This window comes from Cavia porcellus, unplaced genomic scaffold (assembly GCF_034190915.1).
Source record: "Cavia porcellus strain 051 isolate PalLab524CR breed Dunkin Hartley unplaced genomic scaffold, mCavPor4.1 scaffold_3, whole genome shotgun sequence".
In the NCBI taxonomy this organism is placed as follows: Eukaryota; Metazoa; Chordata; class Mammalia; order Rodentia; family Caviidae; genus Cavia; species Cavia porcellus.
The window spans coordinates 21482426-21502917 of NW_026947486.1; the positions used below are offsets into that span (position 1 = coordinate 21482426).

At 46.0% G+C, this 20492-nt stretch overlaps 1 protein-coding gene across 1 annotated transcript; it reads left to right on the top strand.

The window, feature by feature from the left end:
- The first annotated feature begins 5454 nt into the window (after positions 1–5454).
- On the top strand, positions 5455–20045 carry Akap4 (A-kinase anchoring protein 4). The gene is made up of 6 exons (XM_063245850.1): positions 5455–5628; positions 6410–6502; positions 14318–14368; positions 14904–15005; positions 17060–19165; positions 19729–20045. Exons 2-6 carry the CDS (start codon positions 6410–6412, stop codon positions 19882–19884), a joined length of 2508 nt encoding a protein of 835 aa, XP_063101920.1. The 5' UTR covers positions 5455–5628; the 3' UTR covers positions 19885–20045.
- The last annotated feature ends 447 nt before the right edge of the window (positions 20046–20492 follow it).

Below are 20492 nucleotides of genomic sequence, written 5' to 3' on the forward strand. Positions count from 1 at the left end.
AATTATGGTCTGAGGGCGTCACAAGAAGCTACAGGATTCTAGCCTTTTCAGCTTCAGAGTTGCAAAAGTGTAAGCCTGCTTTAAGAAGAGAGCCTCAGAGGATCATGTTCCAGAATGGTGGTAGCCTAAAGAATTTGTTCCTTGGAATTGGTGGGGATTTTTCAGAGGTGGCTGGATCTAGAGTATGTGATGCTGAGATCAAGGATGTGTGATTATTAAATTAGTTTACTGACTGCTTTGACATAGTAATGGAAGTGGATAATGGGAAGGGCCTCCCTGGGTGTCAGTGCTACCCATCTAAGGTAGTATAGTACAGTAAAAAAGTAGTGTAACTAACAATCAGCACTGACCAGAATGAAAAAAACATTAAGTGGAGCTTAAATCCTTTCATAGCTTGAGGAATTTGTAAGTAGGTGACCTAACCCAAACAAGAACAGGTTTTCTCTGGACTACCTAAGTATCATGGGTGAAAGAATTTACTAGACCATTTAGAACACCTACAATTTTAAGACTAAAGTCCTAAATTGTGCTGCCATTTTTTTTAAATTTTAAAGAGAACAAAAGAAAACAGAATGAAACAAAGCAAATCAGAACAGTAAAATGTAAGCAACACAGCAGTTCACAACAAAAGAACTAGACATCAACAGTAGCTAACATAATGTCTCTGTTCTTTGAAATAGTTGAATATACCTTCAAACACAATAATATCAAACATAACAATATAGTAAAAAAACATTAAAAGAAGGAAAGCATTACAGGACTTCAAAACCAAATAACAGGAAATGAACAATGGCTGCTATAATACCTCATTTTCCTCAAAAAATTTGTCTATAACATCACACATAATAAAATCAAATAAAACACAACAGGATGGAACCAATCAAAACAGAAGAATAAAAGCATGGTAGGACTTCAAAACAAGATGATAGTAAATCAGCAATAGCTACCATAATGTCTTGTGTTCTTCAAAATAGCGTTCATACCATCTCACATAATAAAATCAAACCAAACAAAATAAAATCAGACCAATGAATGAAAGCATTATAAGACTTCAAAACAATATAATAGGAAACCATGATTACTATGATACTTCCCATTATATTCAAAATAGCTGCCTTTACCATCTAAAAGCATAAAACCTAACAAAAGACAGAACAAAGCCAAACCTAATAAAATTGTGTAAACAATGCAAGAGTTCAAGATAAGACATTAAGAAACTGACAGTAGTTTCCACCTTTCCCTCCCTTTGCTTTTTTAAAAATTTTATTTAAAGAAAGACTAAACAAAACAGAAAATGGGTAAAAACGATACATACTTTCAAAGAAAGAATAAACAATAAGAAATCACTAGTTGATATTTACATATTGTCCTCTTACAAATGTTATTCAAGATACAAAAGTGGAACATATAAAGTGGGATTTCAAACAATGAGACTGCAACAAGTTCTGTTCAACAACAACAAAAAAAGTCACTCTGAGCAAAGAATAATAGTATTGCTAGGTTTCACATTATGATACTCCTGGATCAGCACTGGGTACTATAGTGTCTCTTTTTCTTCAAAGTATCTGTTAATTTCATCATGTGTCATAAGATCAGTTCTCATAAACTGTTTATTGGTTCTATGCATGCATGAGTCTTAACACGTATTTCTATCCTTTATGTATTAGAAGGAGGAACAAAACAAAGCAAGACAAAACAAAACATATTCCTATAAGCATATGAAATGAAAAAGACATATAAGACCACTGTAGAAGGGGTTCTACCATGGTTACTGTGTTGTCTCTTGTTATCTCCAATAGAATTGGCTATGTCATCAGACATAGTATAACTGAATATATCAGTAAATAACAGTATTAATAAAAACACAATTTTGTATGTAGTATAAAACTTCAAAAACAGGTAGTAATCAAACCAGAATGGGTATCATAGTGAGTCTTGTCATCTTCAGTGTAATTGCCTAAACTCTCAGGCCTGATACTATCCATCATACAAGTTTTGAATAAAATCTGTCAATACCAAACAGCAATCAAACAAACCAGATTTTACTAAGATCAGTCATGATAAACCAGTATAAGTCATACAGAGCTCCAAATTAAGTTAATAGGAAATTAAAGATGATTATTGTGCTATATCCTGGTATTTTTGGGATAGCTGTCTGTGCCCTCAAATCTAATGCAACTAGAAAAACTGGGACAGAACAAAATCTATCTAAGCAGAGAGGTGTGAGTAATATGGGTTTTAAATCCTGATACACTATTAACAATATCTTCTGCCATCTTTTTAAAGACTATTCCTCCCCTTTCACTTCCCCAGGGTGCACTGTGTATTTTTGGGTCTCACCTAGACCTTCAGTTTTAAATTGGGGGTGGGCAACCTGCTATTTACCTAAGTGGTTCCAAACTTTCTCCCTCCTGTACTTGATCTCTAATTATATTCTTTTACTTATTAAAGCCTGTCTTTCTAACCTATTCACAAATACTGGTCTAGTTGCCCCTATTATTCTCTGGCTCCCTGTCCCATACAGAATTATTTCCCTATATTTGACTTTCAGTCCATATACCCTTTTTCAGGTTAATTATATTTTTTATAAAGCACATCTCAGTGGACCCTAACCTCCTGATCTCAAGGCCGTCTATATTAGAGTTTATAACCAACCTTCTCTGCCTCATTTCTGTTATGCTTTGTTTTCCATTTTGTTGTCTGCTTTTTTTCTTCATTCTGTTTTCTGCTCCATTCCTTGAGGCCTCTCTGCCACTGTTCCTGGAATCCTGGCACTTTTCTCTCACTCTAGAAAGCCCTGTAGTATTCTCTGTAGATTTGGATTGGTGGATGCGAATTTCCCCAGTTCCTCTTTGTCTTGGAAGGTTCTTGTTTCTCCATTAATTTCTAGAGACAGTTTTTCAGGGTATATCAATCTGGGATGGAGGTTATTTTCTTTCAGGGCTTGGAATATTTTGCTCCAGGCTCTTCTTGACTTGATGGTTGTGTCGAGAAGTCTGCCATAATTCTGATGGGCCTTCCTTTATAGGTGGTCTGTTTCTTGTCTCTGACAGCTTTTAATATTCTGTTCTTATATTGGATCTCTGGAATATTGATTATTATATGCCTGGGTGTAGTTCTGTTTTGACTGTAGGTGGCTGGAGTATTGTAGGCCTCATACATCTGAGTATCTTTTCCTTTTCCTATGTTTGGGAGGTTTTCCTTAATTATTTCTGTGAATAACCTTTGTAGTTCCTTTGTTTGTACCCCACCTTCTTCATTCACATTCTTTATTCTCAAGTTATAGATCGTCTTGTCATCTTCTAGCCTTTGTATTATTACTGCTTATTTCTTTGTTATTTTAAAAAAGTTTTTCCTTAGTTCCACATTACAAACCTGTCCTCCAGTTTGGATAATCTATCCTTAGTTTCTTTCAAGCAGTTTTGCCAGCTTTCAATGGAATTCTTAATTTCCTGGTGATCTCTTCTGCTTTATGTATTCTATATTTTCTTTATGTTCTTCATCAAATGGTTCTCTCCTTTGTGTTCCTCCCTTCTTCCATCTGTGTCTTCTTCAGAGGTGTTCAGCATCTCTTTCATTAATCTTCTTATATCTTGCTTTACTTGGTTAAATATTTCAGTTTTGGACTCATCTATGAGGTCCTGAATATATTTCTTTATGTCCACTGATGCTGTGTCTGATATTGCATGTTTGCTGTCCTCAATCTCTTTTGTATTTACCTATCCTGGGTCAATGTTTTCAGGGTTGGGGGTTGGGGGATTTTTCTTATTGTTTCGTCTTTTCATATTTTTTGTTTCTTCCATACAGGCATATAAAGAAGGCTCCAGCCCCCTTTTTTGTTGTTGATTCTGGTTCTTCTGAAGTGCACTGCTAGGTGACCCTGCCTACTCCAGTGTGCCACTGAAGCACAAATAGGGATGGTGTATGTTGGCCCCTACCCTCCGGGTCAGCCAGCCCACCAAGGCCTTCACTGCACCTTAGTGTGTGCAGTTGGGAATTGGTCTGGGACACCCTACTGGTTCCCAGCCAGGGACGTGACCCAGGCCAAGCACATCTGACCGATCCCGTCTGGGAAGGGAACAACTGACTGAAGTCTTTGCAGTACCTTGTTTCTGCCAGTCCTGCCGGTTCCAGGATGTCATTCCCTTTGCCGTGGAAAGGTTTTATTCCCGACACTCACCACAGGTCAATGCAGGTCTCCTCCCAGCTCTGCTTTCTGTTGGTCTCGCTGATCCCTGACCTCAGTGCTCTGCACCCCAGTGCGACTGTGGCTATAGCGAGTCAAAACAGCGGGAACCCAGGCAGTTAGCTGAGTCACAGCAGTGCGAGTTTGGACACCCCAGCCAGTGCAGTTCTCTGGTTCACTGCAACCTTCTGCCCTTACATCCCCTCACCAAGGCCTTCAGGCTTGCCCGCCACCAGCTTTGCTGTGCCTGTGCATCTCTGGGTTCCAACAGTGCCTCTGGCACAGTGGGACCAGCTCTGGTGAGAGCGCCACCAGCTGCTGCCTTCTTCTGTTCAAGTTCTTCTTTTTAAAAATTCTTTCTGTGGGCTTCAATTCTCACTTTAGTTTCTTCCTTGGTCGAGGAGACCTACGTCTTTCCTGCTTTTCCTCCTCCAGAATGCTATATTCCAGCATCTGGGCTGTTTCTCTCAGAGAGGCTTTTTACTTTGCTGCTTACTGTTCCACCATCTTCCCAGATCCTGCCATTTTTGTCTATAGAAACAGCAAGACCATGAAAGTGAGTTTCTAGTACCAGCTGCCAGTTAAGGCTTTAGGAGAGTATGAAATGTTGAGGAAAGACATAACATCTTAAGGAAGACTGGGAGAGCCATTACAGTATCAACACTGACAAGAAAAAGTCACCCAAAAGACCTACGAAAGAGCTTACTGTAATTCCACAAAGGTAGAGACAACTTGTTTCTTTTTGCCTAGATAAGAAGGCATCTTAATGGCAAAGTGATAACCATAGAAGCTGTTAAGTCACCCTCCAACTTTCTATATTCATAACTTTATTTAAAAAGTCCATAAAAGTCTTTATTAACATTTCTGTTCAACGTAATCCAAAGATCTCTTGTTACATAGCTCTTGGGGCTCCAGTAGGAAACTCAAAGAAAGATAAGCTAAAATGTGAAAATAACTTTGCTCTTAAGGACTAGTAGCAATCCTATATATGAAGACTATAGTCCTTTACCAAACTGGTAACTAATATGATTAGGTTATTATGGAGATCTAGCAAGGAAAAGAAATATGGGTGATCTTGAGGGATTGTGAACTGTGTGAGATGTTATGAAATATGAACACATTATTAGACATAAAAGTTGGCCTTATAGTGAACAGCCTGATGGTCTTTTAATGTAAAATGCTTACTGAGCTTCCCAGCATGCCTTGCATTAGCTTAGGTTGCTATAACATCAGGCATTGTGACCTAACAACCCTGCTGTTACACCTGAGTCAAAGCCAGTGGAAAGCCTCCTGGTCCTTCAGTCTGGCCTAACAGCTGACAGGGGTGGCAGCCAGCTGCAGGTGCCCAAGAACTTGGCACTGCCCAGTTCCATCTGAAGGGGCACACCTCCTTTCAGGGTGACACATTTTTGGCCAAAAATCCAGAAGAACTTCATATCAAGGTAATAAGATTATAAATTTTCTCTTTTTGTTTCTTTTTTTAGATTTATCCTGAGACTGTGTCCAAATCATATGACAGAAGACTCTGCTTCCTTCCTTATCTTTCTAAGTCAGTTTTCACTAGCTCTTGATAAAAAAAGAAAGAAAAATTTCTTTTCTGAGTGCATTATAAGCCTCAGAAGACTTTTTCTGTAAATTTTCCCAAATTTTGTAGAAATTCTTGAAAGAAGAGCACTAAATGATCTTGGGGACTGGCTGGGATGGTAAGGGTAAGAATAGAGTGTTAGTATGTGAAAAAATAGCCATTAGAGGGTAACTAAGCCATTAGAGGAAAAAATAAGAGAGGGGAAGGAAGGGAGAGAAGGAAAGAAGGGAAGGAGGGAGAAGGGGAGGGATGAAAGAAGAGAAGAGGAAAGGAGGGTAATAAAGGGAGGGAGAAAGGGAGGGGACAAAAGAAAGGAGGGAGGGAGGCAGAGAGAAAGAAGAAAGCTGAAAATTTGAGACTGTTTTGAAGTGCTAGAGGAAAAAGCAGGTCCAAATTATGAAGGGAATTGTTTCCTGGATTTGACCTTAGACTTTCCATAAAAGACTTTCCTATGCTTCAACTCCAGTTCGTTCATTTTTCTTCCCCATTGTTCACCTCTACTCCAGGCAGCTCCTAGACTTAAGATATATGAAATAAAGATAGGTTTCAGGAGCCTTTCCAGAGATTTTGGTCCAAACTGATCCCATTTCTAAAAAACACTTTTAAGCATTTCACATTTCTTTTCATTATCTTTATAGATGTCTGATATCGACTGGTTAAACAGCTGCAGGGGTGTGTGCAAAGTAGATCTCTACAGCCCTGTAAGACAGCAAGATCAAGAACGAAAAGTGGTAAGACACAAAATGACTACTGACAAGTAGGATAACTGCCATATGGGTATAGCTAGAGTAGGGCCCCAAATAAGCTTTTGGAGGCTGATACTGTGACTTCTCCAACCAAAAAAACTCAGTAAGGTCTTTCAGTATACATCAGAATATACATCACACAAGGATTGAGGGTGGGGGAGCCAAGAGAAGAGAGATGTGGGAGGGGGAGGACTCTGAGGAGAGGGGAGGGGCAGGGAGTAAGGGGGAGGGTGAGGAGGGGAAGGGAGGGGGGCAGGCTGTAGAGGGAGTAAGATACCAGTATACATCACAATATATATGACACAAGGGTTGAGGGTGGGGGAGCCAAGTGAGGAGAGATGTGGGAGGGGGAGGAGTGTGAGGGGAGGGGGGAGGAGGACTCTGAGGGGAGGGGAGGGGCAGGGAGTAAGGGGGAGGGAGAGGGAGTAAGGGGGAGGGTGAGGAGGGGAAGGGAGGGGGGCAGGCTGTAGAGGGAGTAAGATACCAGTACACATCACAATATATATGACACAAGGGTTGAGGGCGGGGGAGCCAAGTGAGGAGAGATGTGGGAGGGGGAGGAGTGTGAGGGGAGGGGGGAGGAGGAGGACTCTGAGGAGAGGGGAGGGGCAGGGAGTAAGGGGGAGGGGGAGGGAGTAAGGGGGAGGGTGAAAAGGGGAGGGGAGAGGGGCAGGCTGTAGAGGGAGTAAGATACCAGTATACATCACAATATATATGACACAAGGGTTGAGGGCGGGGTAGCCAAGTGAGGAGAGATGTGGGAGGGGGAGGAGTGGGAGGGGAGGGGGGAGGAGGACTCTGAGGAGAGGGGAGGGGCAGGGAGTAAGGGGGAGGGGGAGGGGAGTAGAGGGGAGGGTGAGGAGGGGAGGGGAGGGGGGCAGGCTGTAGAGGCAGTAAGATATCAGTATACATCACAATATATATGACACAAGGGTTGAGGGTGGGGGAGCCAAGTGAGGAGAGATGTGGGAGGGGGAGGAGTGTGAGGGGAGGGGGGAGGAGGAGGACTCTGAGGGGAGGGGAGGGGCAGGGAGTAAGGGGGAAGGGAGGGGAGTAGAGGGGAGGGTGAAGAGGGGAGGGGAGGGGGGCAGGCTGTAGAGGCAGTAAGATATCAGTATACATCACAATATATATCACAGAAGGGTTGAGGGCAGGGGAGCCAAGTGAGGAGAGATGTGGGGGTGGAGGACTGTGAGGGGAGGGGGGAGGAGGAAGACTTTGAGGGGAGGGGAGATGAGGGACAGTGAAGGGAGGGGTGGAAAGAGGAGGGCCAAAGGAATGGAAGGGAGGGATGGGGAGGGGAGGGAAAAGGAGAGAAGGGGAGGGGGAGTTGGGGAGGAAGGGAACAGGAGGGGAGTCCTCCTCCTCCCCCTTCCTCTCCTCTTCCCTCCCCTCCACTCTCCCCCCCTCCTTTCCCATCTCCTCCCCTCTTCTTCTCTCCCTTCCCTGCCCCTCCTCTCCCCACCTCTCTCCTCCAGTCTCCTCCCCTCCCCAGAATAACTGCCATATGGGTATAGATGTAGTAGGGCCCCAGATAAACTCTTGGAGGCTGATACTGTGACTTCTCCAACCAAGCAAGCTTAGTATACACAGATTTTTCAGTATACATCACAATATACATCACACATCACACAAGGATTGAGGGTGGGGGAGCCAAGTGAGAGATGTGGGAGGGGGAGGAGTGTGAGGAGAGAGGAGAGCAGGAGTACTCTGAGGGGGTGGAGGATCAGGGAAGGGAGGGGCGGGTAGGGGAGGGGCAGGGAGTAAAGTTACCAGTATACATCACAATATATATTGCATAAGGTTGAGGGTGGGGGAGCCAAGTGAGGAGATATGTGGGAGGAGGAGGACTCTGAGGAGAGGGGAGGGGCAGGGAGTAAGGGGGAAGGGGAGGGGAATAGAGGGGAGGGTCGAGGAGGGGAGGGGAGGGGGGCAGGCTGTAGAGGGAGTAAGATACCAGTATACATCACAATATATATCACACAAGGGTTGAGGGCAGGGTAGCCAAGTGAGGTGATATGTGGGAGGGAGAGGACTGTGAGGGGAGGGGGGAGGAGGACTCTGTGGGGAGGGGAGGGGCAGGTATAAAGAGGCAGGGAGGGGAGGGGATGGGCAGGCAGGAGAGGGAGTAAAGATATCAGTATACATCACAATATATATCACACAAAGATGGAGGGTGGGGGAGCAATTGAGGAGAGATGTGGGAGGGGGAGGACTGAGGGCAGGGAGGAGGAGGAGGACTCTGAGGAGAGGGGAGGGGCAGGAAAAGGAGGGGCGGGAAGGGGAGGGGCAGGGGAGAGGAGAGAAGAGGAGGGAGGGAAATGGAGAGGAGGGGAGGGGTGGGTTGGGGAGAGAGAGAAGGGAACAGGAGGGGAGTCTTCGTCCTCTCCCTCCCTTTTACTTCCCTCCCCTCAGCTCTCCACCCCTCCTTTCCCATCTCCTCCCCTCCTCTTCTCTCCCCTCCCTTCCCCTCCTCTTCCCACCTGTCTCCTCCCCTCCCCTCCCCAGAATAACTGTTGTATGGGTATAGATACCCATACAACAGTTGGAGGCTGATACTGTGACTTCTCCAACCAAGCAAACACAGTAAGGTCTTTCAATACACATCAGAATATACATCACACAAGGATTGAGGATGGGGGAGCCAAGAGAAGAGAGATGTGGGAAGGGGAGGACTCTGAGGAGAGGGGAGGGGCAGGGAGGAAAGGGGAGGGGGAGGAAATGGAGGGGAGGGGGAGGGTGGAAGGGGGCAGGGTGTAGAGGGAGTAAGATACCAGTATACAACACCATATACATCACATAAGGATTGAGGGTGGGGGAGCCAAGTAAGGAGAGATGTAGCAGGGGCAGGACTGTGAGGGGAGGGAGGACGGGGAGGACTCCGAGGGGAGGGGAAGAGCAGGGAGGAAGGGGGAGGGGAAGGGAAGAGAGGGACAGGGAGAAGAGGGGAGGGGAGAGAGACAAGGAGGAGAGACAGTAAACATATCAGTATACATCAAATTCACATCACATAAGGATTGAGGGTGGGGGAGCCAAGTGAAGAGAGATGTGGGAGGAGGAGTACTGTGGGGAGGAGGAGGACTCTGAGGGGAGGGGAGGGGCAGGGATAAAGAGGCGGGGAGGGGAGTGATGGGCAGGCAAGAGAGGGAGTAAGATACCAGTATACATCACAATATATATCACACAAGGATTAAGGGTGGGGGAGCCAAGTGAGGAGAGATGTGGGAGGGGGAGGAGTGTGAGGGGAGGGGGGAGGAGGACTCTGAGGGGAGGGGAGGGGCAGGGAGTAAGGGGGAGGGGGAGGGGAGTAGAGGGGAGGGTGAGGAGGGGAAGGGAGGGGGGCAGGCTGTAGAGGGAGTAAGATACCGGTATACATCACAATATATATCACACAAGGATTGAGGGTGGGGGAGCCAAGTGAGGAGAGATGTGGGAGGGGGAGGAGTGTGAGGGGAGGGGGGAGGAGGAGGACTCTGAGGGGAGGGGAGGGGCAGGGAGTAAGGGGGAAGGGAGGGGAGTAGAGGGGAGGGTGAAGAGGGGAGGGGAGGGGGGCAGGCTGTAGAGGGAGTAAGATACCAGTATACATCACAATATATATGACACAAGGGTTGAGGGCGGGGGAGCCAAGTGAGGAGAGATGTGGGAGGGGGAGGAGTGTGAGGGGAGGGGGGAGGAGGAGGACTCTGAGGAGAGGGGAGGGGCAGGGAGTAAGGGGGAGGGGGAGGGAGTAAGGGGGAGGGTAAAAAGGGGAGGGGAGAGGGGCAGGCTGTAGAGGGAGTAAGATACCAGTATACATCACAATATATATGACACAAGGGTTGAGGGCGGGGTAGCCAAGTGAGGAGAGATGTGGGAGGGGGAGGAGTGTGAGGGGAGGGGGGAGGGGGAGGACTCTGAGGAGAGGGGAGGGGCAGGGAGTAAGGGGGAGGGGGAGGGAGTAAGGGGGAGGGTGAGGAGGGGAAGGGAGGGGATCAGGCTGTAGAGGCAGTAAGATACCAGTATACATCACAATATATATGACACAAGGGTTGAGGGCAGGGGAGCCAAGTGAGGAGAGATGTGGGAGGGGGAGGAGTGTGAGGGGAGGGGGGAGGAGGAGGACTCTGAGGAGAGGGGAGGGGCAGGGAGTAAGGGGGAGGGGGAGGGAGTAAGGGGGAGGGTGAAAAGGGGAGGGGAGAGGGGCAGGCTGTAGAGGGAGTAAGATACCAGTATACAACACAATATATATCACACAAGGGTTGAGGGCGGGGTAGCCAAGTGAGGAGAGATGTGGGAGGGGGAGGAGTGTGAGGGGAGGGGGGAGGAGGAGGACTCTGAGGAGAGGGGAGGGGCAGGGAGTAAGGGGGAGGGGGAGGGGAGTAGAGGGGAGGGTGAGGAGGGGAAGGGAGGGGGTCAGGCTGTAGAGGCAGTAAGATATCAGTATACATCACAATATATATGACACAAGGGTTGAGGGCGGGGGAGCCAAGTGAGGAGAGATGTGGGAGGGGGAGGAGTGTGAGGGGAGGGGGGAGGAGGAGGACTCTGAGGGGAGGGGAGGGGCAGGGAGTAAGGGGGAGGGGGAGGGGAGTAAGGGGGAGGGTGAGGAGGGGAGGGGAGGGGGGCAGGCTGTAGAGGGAGTAAGATACCAGTATACATCACAATATATATGACACAAGGATTGAGGGCGGGGGAGCCAAGTGAGGAGAGATGTGGGAGGGGGAGGAGTGTGAGGGGAGGGGGGAGGAGGAGGACTCTGAGGAGAGGGGAGGGGCAGGGAGTAAGGGGGAGGGGGAGGGGAGTAGAGGGGAGGGTGAAGAGGGGAAGGGAGGGGGTCAGGCTGTAGAGGCAGTAAGATATCAGTATGCATCACAATATATATGACACAAGGGTTGAGGGCGGGGGAGCCAAGTGAGGAGAGATGTGGGAGGGGGAGGAGTGTGAGGGGAGGGGGGAGGAGGAGGACTCTGAGGAGAGGGGAGGGGCAGGGAGTAAGGGGGAGGGGGAGGGGAGTAGAGGGGAGGGTGAGGAGGGGAAGGGAGGGGGTCAGGCTGTAGAGGAAGTAAGATATCAGTATACATCACAATATATATGACACAAGGGTTGAGGGTGGGGGAGCCAAGTGAGGAGAGATGTGGGAGGGGGAGGAGTGTGAGGGGAGGGGGGAGGAGGAGGACTCTGAGGGGAGGGGAGGGGCAGGGAGTAAGGGGGAGGGGGAGGGGAGTAGAGGGGAGGGTGAGGAGGGGAAGGGAGGGGGTCAGCCTGTAGAGGAAGTAAGATATCAGTATACATCACAATATATATGACACAAGGGTTGAGGGCGGGGGAGCCAAGTGAGGAGAGATGTGGGAGGGGGAGGAGTGTGAGGGGAGGGGGGAGGAGGACTCTGAGGGGAGGGGAGGGGCAGGGAGTAAGGGGGAGGGGGAGGGAGTAAGGGGGAGGGTGAAAAGGGGAGGGGAGAGGGGCAGGCTGTAGAGGGAGTAAGATACCAGTATACATCACAATATATATGACACAAGGGTTGAGGGTGGGGGAGCCAAGTGAGGAGAGATGTGGGAGGGGGAGGAGTGTGAGGGGAGGGGGGAGGAGGAGGACTCTGAGGAGAGGGGAGGGGCAGGGAGTAAGGGGGAGGGGGAGGGGAGTAGAGGGGAGGGTGAAGAGGGGAAGGGAGGGGGTCAGGCTGTAGAGGGAGTAAGATACCAGTATACATCACAATATATATGACACAAGGGTTGAGGGCGGGGGAGCCAAGTGAGGAGAGATGTGGGAGGGGGAGGAGTGTGAGGGGAGGGGGGAGGAGGACTCTGAGGGGAGGGGAGGGGCAGGGAAGGGAGGGGCGGGTAGGGGAGGGGCAGGGGAGAGGAGGGAAAAGGGTGGGAGGGATGGAGAGGGGAGGGAAATGAGAGGAGGGGAGGGGTAGTTTGGGGAGGGAGGAAAGGAACAGGAGGGGAGTCCTCCTCCTCCCGTTCCAATCCTCTTCCCTCCCCTGCTCTCACCACCCCTCCTTTCACATCTCCTCCCCTCCTCTTCTTTCCCTTCCCTGCCCCTCCTCCCTCCACCTCTGTCCTCCCCTCCCCTCCCCAGAATAATTGCCATATGGGTATAGATATAGTAGGGCCCCAGATAAGCTCTTGGAGGCTGATACTGTGACTTCTCCAACCAAGCAAGCTCAGTATACATCACAATATACATCACACAAGGATTGAGAGTGGGGGAGCCAAGTGAGGAGAGATGTGGGAGGGGGAGGAGTGTGAGGGGAGGGGGGAGGAGGAGGACTCTGAGGAGAGGGGAGGGGCAGGGAGTAAGGGGGAGGGGGAGGGGAGTAGAGGGGAGGGTGAAGAGGGGAAGGGAGGGGTTCAGGCTGTAGAGGCAGTAAGATATCAGTATGCATCACAATATATATGACACAAGGGTTGAGGGCGGGGGAGCCAAGTGAGGAGAGATGTGGGAGGGGGAGAACTGTGAGGGGAGGGGGAGGAGGAGGACTCTGAGGAGAGGGGAGGGGCAGGGAGTAAGGGGGAGGGGGAGGGAGTAAGGGGGAGGGTGAAAAGGGGAGGGGAGAGGGGCAGGCTGTAGAGGGAGTAAGATACCAGTATACATCACAATATATATGACACAAGGGTTGAGGGTAGGGGAGCCAAGTGAGGAGAGATGTGGGAGGGGGAGAACTGTGAGGGGAGGGGGGAGGAGGACTCTGAGGGGAGGGGAGGGGCAGGGAGTAAGGGGGAGGGGGAGGGAGTAAGGGGGAGGGTGAAAAGGGGAGGGGAGAGGGGCAGGCTGTAGAGGGAGTAAGATACCAGTATACATCACAATATATATGACACAAGGATTGAGGGCGGGGGAGCCAAGTGAGGAGAGATGTGGGAGGGGGAGGAGTGTGAGGGGAGGGGGGAGGAGGAGGACTCTGAGGAGAGGGGAGGGGCAGGGAGTAAGGGGGAGGGGGAGGGGAGTAGAGGGGAGGGTGAAGAGGGGAAGGGAGGGGTTCAGGCTGTAGAGGCAGTAAGATATCAGTATGCATCACAATATATATGACACAAGGGTTGAGGGCGGGGGAGCCAAGTGAGGAGAGATGTGGGAGGGGGAGAACTGTGAGGGGAGGGGGAGGAGGAGGACTCTGAGGGAAGGGGTGGGGCAAGGAGGGGAATGGTGGGGAGGAAGGCAATGAGGGGAGTGGTGGGGTGGGGAGAGGTAGGGAGTGTAGGGGAGGTTAAGGGAGGAGCAGGGACAGGAGAGGAGGAAAGAAGAGGGAGCAGAAGGGTAGGGAGGCAAGGAGCAGTGAGGAGCAAGGAGAGGAGGGGAGGAAAGAAAAGGGGAGTGTAGGGAAGGGGAGAAGAGGGGCAGGGAGGGAAGGGAAGAGGAGAGTAGGGGAGGGGAGGGAAAGAATGATGAGTGGATGGGAGGGCTAGGGAGGACAGGGAAGTGTTGGGGAGGGGAGTACGGATATCATACTGTGAGAAACACTAATGTAATACAAAGAGCCCTAAAGTAGAAACCAGGGAAATCAGATTCTAATACATACTCCACCTTTGAGTCTGTGTCAGTTGAACAAGGTCCTTCTCCGTTTTCTCAACGTATATGGACATTGTCTTTTGGGCCTCTCTATGACTGGATGATATTATTTAGATAATATAATGTTAAGCTTTTGTTTGCCTAGTAATATCACAATATTAATGTTTTTTGAGTACTATTTCACATTCTGCAGTTTTACATTATCTATCTCATTTAATTCTCACAACACTATAAGTGCTTTTCTCTCCTAGAAAAGGAAATTAGGACTTTTCTCTAGGGTTTACCTAAATTTACCCTCCTAATCTGATGCAGATATGCTTTGTTGATGTGTCCACCCTGAATGCAGAAGATAAAGATTCCAAGGTGGGTATTTCCTACTCAGAATGGGAAAGGGAGAAAAAACTGCTGAGAAATGTAATTAGTGAAGAATGAGGAAAGAGGAAGATTGTAGCAGAGGGTGGAAAGGTGGAGAGGACTCACGTTGAAGGCCATCATTCTCATGAACTCAGGATCCCTGGTTCCAGATTTATTGTCACTCTTGCTGCAAAATCTCATTTTCGAAGCCACTTAAATTGCTGGTGAGGCTAAAATAATTAAAACATGGAGGATAGCATGTTAGAGCATTTTTTTAAAAAGTAACTTGTCCAGAAGGGTGATGGCTAACAGAATATGATTCCTGAGACTGAGAATCTTTTGAGCATCTTCAGAGAGGAAAGTAGTAACTCATGAGAGGAACTTTGTCATTCTTCCAAGACTACCTAGCATTACAAGGCTACAAGAAAGAAAAGGGATAAGAGAAGGACATGGCATTTGTAATTTGAAGTTATAGCATAGGGGGAAGCTTGAAGAAGACTCAAAATGTAACTATTCATGACAATTTAATCCTTGAATTCCATAGGGTGCTGCTGGTTCCAGCTCAGAATTAGACTTTAACCTGCAGACTCTGGAAGACAAAGAGATTATTGTGATCAAGGATACTGAGAAGCAAGACCAGTCTAAGGTAGTCTTAATCACTTTAACACATAAATACACATCACTCCTAATTACTAAGGACAATATTGATTTGAGTGTAAGGACTCTAGTTCAGAAATGGTGAAGAAACTATTGTCCAATAAGTCCATCCATTTGAGTAGTATGAAATTCTAGAAAAAAAGGCTATATTTAGTGTGACATGGTAAGTTCAACACCCAAGTACTTAATAATGACATTCATTAATCACAGATCAGAATACCACCTCCTCATTTCTAGACAGCTACTCCAAACATAATCTTGCTGCAATTATCCTAACAAAATCTAGGGTTATAGGAAGCATCCTTCTTAATGTTCTTTTCTGGCTTGCAATGGACTTGTGTGTCTTATTATTTCTCAGCATCGAACAATGAAGCAAGAGGAATATGGAGCTGATCTCAGTGTCTATCTTTATTCTTTTTACATTTTTTTTTCCTGGTACCGGGGCTCAAACTCATGACTGAGCACTTCAAAGCAGGCACTTATGCCACTGAGCTAAATCCCCAGCCAAGGAAGCAACAGTACTTACATAGAAATGGAAGAGGTATTCATAGTGTATACACTGTATGTCCACATCCACGAAGCATAGATATAAACATATAAATGTATGCAAAATGAAATACACATCAGAATATACATTTATATACACTTTAAAGTAATTTATATAGTTACATACACATGCTTGTCTACATGTAACATTTACAAATTCACAAGCATTGATATAACAAACTAGGATACACTGACTATACACAAAAACTTTATACAAATATATAGTCTAATGTAGTGACATGCTCATATGTGACACAATAAAGACCCATATTTATATTCATAGACACAATGCATAAATATACATTGATACAGGCTAACACATTCAAACCTTGATTAAAACACAGTGACCGTATAGAATCAGGTATTGTCATATATGCTTATAAAGATGCATGTTTGTGTAAAATTCTGTATTATATTTAATCATGGCCATATACACACATACAAACTTACACAAAGTAATATATATTCACTCACATCTTTGTATGCATTGATACACATTGGCATAAATGCAATGATACACCAATTCATGTCAGCTGCCAGAGTATATGCAACACTGACACATTGCCAAACATTGACAAAGCATATATATAGCATAATCTGATACCCAATTTATAGACATACAGTCATTATAAAATCACCTATTTATACATATTCACATTTTAACACACACGTTATACATTAATGAGTGTATGTTATTATCTAAATTTATACAGATACATTTTCAATGTTATATAACATTAATGAATGTATGTGTTAATGTGTGAATTTACACTTTCAATGTTTTTTTTGGGGGGGGGCACCAGGGATCAAACTCACAACCTCGCACTTACCAGGCAGGCATTTATGTCACTGAGCTAAATCCCCAGCTGTGAATTTACACTTTAACACATAAATATGTTTATAGCTGCGTGATTCACAGTAGTGAATTCATATCATAAACATCTTGATTATTTAGAAATGACATTCAGAGACACTGACATATACAATAATATTTTGGCATTAATACACAAATATACACACTAACATGTACCATGTTGACCTCTGCAGTAGACACAGTAGGTGGTGTCAACACATGATTATGCAGTTACACATATGCACACAGAGAGACAGAGACATTTTTTCACTAGAAATACACAAGATTGACACATTATCACATCTATTGAGATGTTCACCCACATGAATTGCTATATTGTTCTCTACCTATACACACAACATATACACTGGTGTATTGAGTCAAACACATACTCATCTGGGATCAAAAGATACATTGATAACACTGGTGTATAGTTAAGTATACAAATATGTTATACTCTGGCCTTTTCTTTCTGTCACTTGTGACAATGTATTAATGGATGTTACTGAATTCTGAATTCCTATGCGAATTAAAAAGTATTTAAATCTCTAATCTGTGCAATTTACAAGATATATCTTCTAAATAAAAAAGTGAAAGAAGTAGCCTACCCAAACCCTTATAGAGAGATGTTTTTCTTTTTTTAGATGGAAGGATCTGTATGTCTCTTCAAACAAGCTCCCTTTGACCCTTTAATTGTCCTCAATTGGCTCCTCAATGATCTCCAGAAGTATGCCTTAGGTTTTCAACATGCACTCAGCCCCTCAACCTCTAGCTGTAAACATAAAGTAGGAGACTTAGACAACTATAACAAATCTGGGAACTGCTACAGTGTATATGCTGATAAATTGAGCATTGATCATATGGCCAAAGGACCTCAACGCCTGCGTCTAGAAATGACGGCAGCGAAAAATACTAACAATAACCAAAGTCCATCAACTCCTGTAGTCAAGTCTTCTAACACTCAGAGGGAAGTTAAGTCCCCTGATGGAGAATGTAGCATGGACGATCTTTCCTATTACGTCAACCGCCTATCATCTCTGGTAATCCAGATGGCCCGTAAAGAAATCAAGGATAAATTGGAAAATGGAAGTAAATGCCTTCATCATTCAGTATATCTACCCCCTGGAGACAAAGGGAAAAGTAGCCCTCGTAGTCCTCTCAGCAAGATTGCTTCTGAAATGGCCCATGAAGCAGTTGAATTAACTTCTTCAGAAATGCGTGGTACAGGCGAGGAAAATAAAGAGGGTGGCCAGAAAACCTTTATGTATAGTGAATTATCAAACAAGAGCAAGTGCGGAGAAAAGCAAATGTTCCAGAAAGATAGTAAAGAATTTGCAGATTCCATTAGCAAGGGGCTCATGGTGTATGCAAATCAAGTAGCATCTGACATGATGGTCTCTGTTATGAAAACTCTGAAAGTGCATAGTTCTGGGAAGCCAATTCCAGCCTGCGTGGTCCTTAAGAGGGTGTTGTTAAAGCACACCAAGGAAATTGTGTCTGATCTGATCGATTCCTGCATGAAGAACCTGCATAATATAACTGGTGTCTTAATGACTGACTCAGATTTTGTCTCTGCTGTCAAGAGAAATCTGTTCAACCATGGAAAACAAAATGCTGCAGACATCATGGAGGCCATGTTGAAGCGTCTGGTCAGTGCCCTTCTAGGTGAGAAGAAGGAGACTAAATCTCAGAGTCTGTCATATGCATCTTTGAAAGCTGGATCTCAGGATCCTAAATGCAAGAATCAGAGCCTTGAATTCTCAGCCATGAAGGCTGAGATGAAAGGAAAAGACAAAGGCAAAAAGTCAGATCAGTGCAAGTCATTGACCAGTGCTGAGAAAGTCGGTGAACACATCCTCAAGGAGAGTCTGACCATGTGGAACCAGAAGCAAGGAAATCCATGCAAGATGGCTGCCAAACTATGTGCCAGTAAAGATGAGAAAAAAGAAAATATCAGTTCTTCTACAGATTCACTGGCCAAGGACCTGATTGTTTCTGCCCTTAGGCTAATCCAATATCATCTAACTCAGCAAGCCAAAGGCAAAGATGTACTTGACGAAGATTGCTCTGGTTCCTCCTTGGGCTATATGGCTCAGAGCACCCAATATGAAAAGTGTGGAAGTGGTCAAAATGCCAGAACACTCTCAATGAAACATCTCGAATCTCGTGGAGGTCCTGGACCATCCACTTCTCTAAAGGAGAATCAACAGTTGGCTTCCCAGAAGCTAGATATGTCAAACATCGTTCTTTCACTAATCCAGAAACTGCTGAGTGAGAGTCCCTTTAGCTGTGATGAGCTTTGTGAAGGTGAGAACAAGAGTTCTGAACCCAGAACAAACAAAGCATCTTCCGTGGCCAGGAGATGTGACAGAGGGGAAGTACAATGTCAGGACAATGCAGAACTGGACTTTGTCAGTGGAATGAAGCAAATGAACCGTCAGTTTATAGATCAACTGGTAGAATCTGTGATGAAACTGTGCATGATCATGGCTAACTACAGCAACAGGGAAGCCTTTGCTGAACTGGAAGAGCAAGAAGCAGGCTTTTCAAACAATGTCAACAGATGTGGTCAGGAAGCCACAATGTCAAGGAACCGAGATTCTCCTAGGCCTGAAGTTATTGTTAACAATCAGTGCTCTACAAGTAACTTGCAGAAGCAGCTCCAGGCTGTCCTGCAATGGATTGCAGCCTCTGAGTTTAATGTGCCCATGCTCTACTTCATGGGAGATGATGATGGACAATTGGAAAAGGTAAGCAGTCCACCAAAGAACAAGAAGAAAGAATGAGTGGAAGTGGGGTGGTCATTCATACATATGCAAATTCTCTTGCTGTCTTTCAGTTCACCCATACAGATATCACAGCTGCATTTTCCACATTAGGTAGATATCAGAGAAGTCCAACAGTTAGTCAAACCATTTTCAGTCCAGACCCCAAACCTAGGCAACTCTTCCTATTCCCAACTTCATGGTTTTTTAGGGAAGTAGAGGAATGGTAACTCTAAACTTTCACGAACATTAGCACATACTAACTTAAGGGCCCAACACCTAGTGGGAAATATTTAGTTAACACAGTTGATTTCAGTCTGTTTTTGAAGCACCAAACAAAGTACCTTTAGGTTTTTGATCTCTGCTGTCATTAGAGAAGTTTCTAGAGAAACAAAAAAGATCAGCTGCTGCCTCTAGTCCAGTATTGACACATGTTAGTCATAGAATCATGTTTTGGAAGGTTAAGAGGACTCAGGGTGTTAGTTCATTTTGTCCAGTGAGTCCTTCCTCCAGACAGCATCAGATGATTCAATCTGCTCTCTTTACAGCTTCCTGAAGTGTCAGCCAAGGCAGCAGAGAAAGGCTACAGTGTAGGAGATTTGCTTCAAGAAGTCATGAAGTTTGCGAAAGAACGACAACTGGATGAAGCCGTGGGGAACATGGCTAAGAAGCAACTGCTAGACTGGCTCCTCACTAATCTGTAAAACTAAAACTTCTTCAACTCTCCATCCTACTCCCCCCCCCCCACAGCAGCATTCCATCTCAGCTGGAGCCACCCCTACCATCACGCTGGTGAACTGCGCAATACATGACTGTGCTTCCTGATACACCTGAGCAGTTGCATTGTGCAAATACAAAATGCCCTGGCTGGGAAAAAAAAAATGTTGTCATTTTCTTGATCAAACCTCTGGGGGAAGGGAGGAAAATGGGTTCTTTCTAGAACTGGTTATGCAGTGTTGGATTTATGTCTAGATGTCACTTAGGTTATTTCTATGCTAGGCACTTAAAATGGGAATATAACTCAGGTATGAATCTCCCATTAGGAATAACACTAAGTTCCTAGATTTGCTTTATGCTTACCAGGATTCAGCTGCAATGATAGAATTCACTGCAAGTCAGATTAAGACAGTAGTTTGAATCTTACATCTCTGTTAGCTAGGTCACTATATGCCTTTATGGCTTGGCTTGACACCTGCAAGGTGCTGAGGCTTAATAGAACAAACACAGAAGTTGGTGTCCCTCTGGACTCAAAAGCCAAAACTTGGCCTCATTCTAGTCATATTTCTTCAGGTTGTCCTTCAGATTTGGAGCC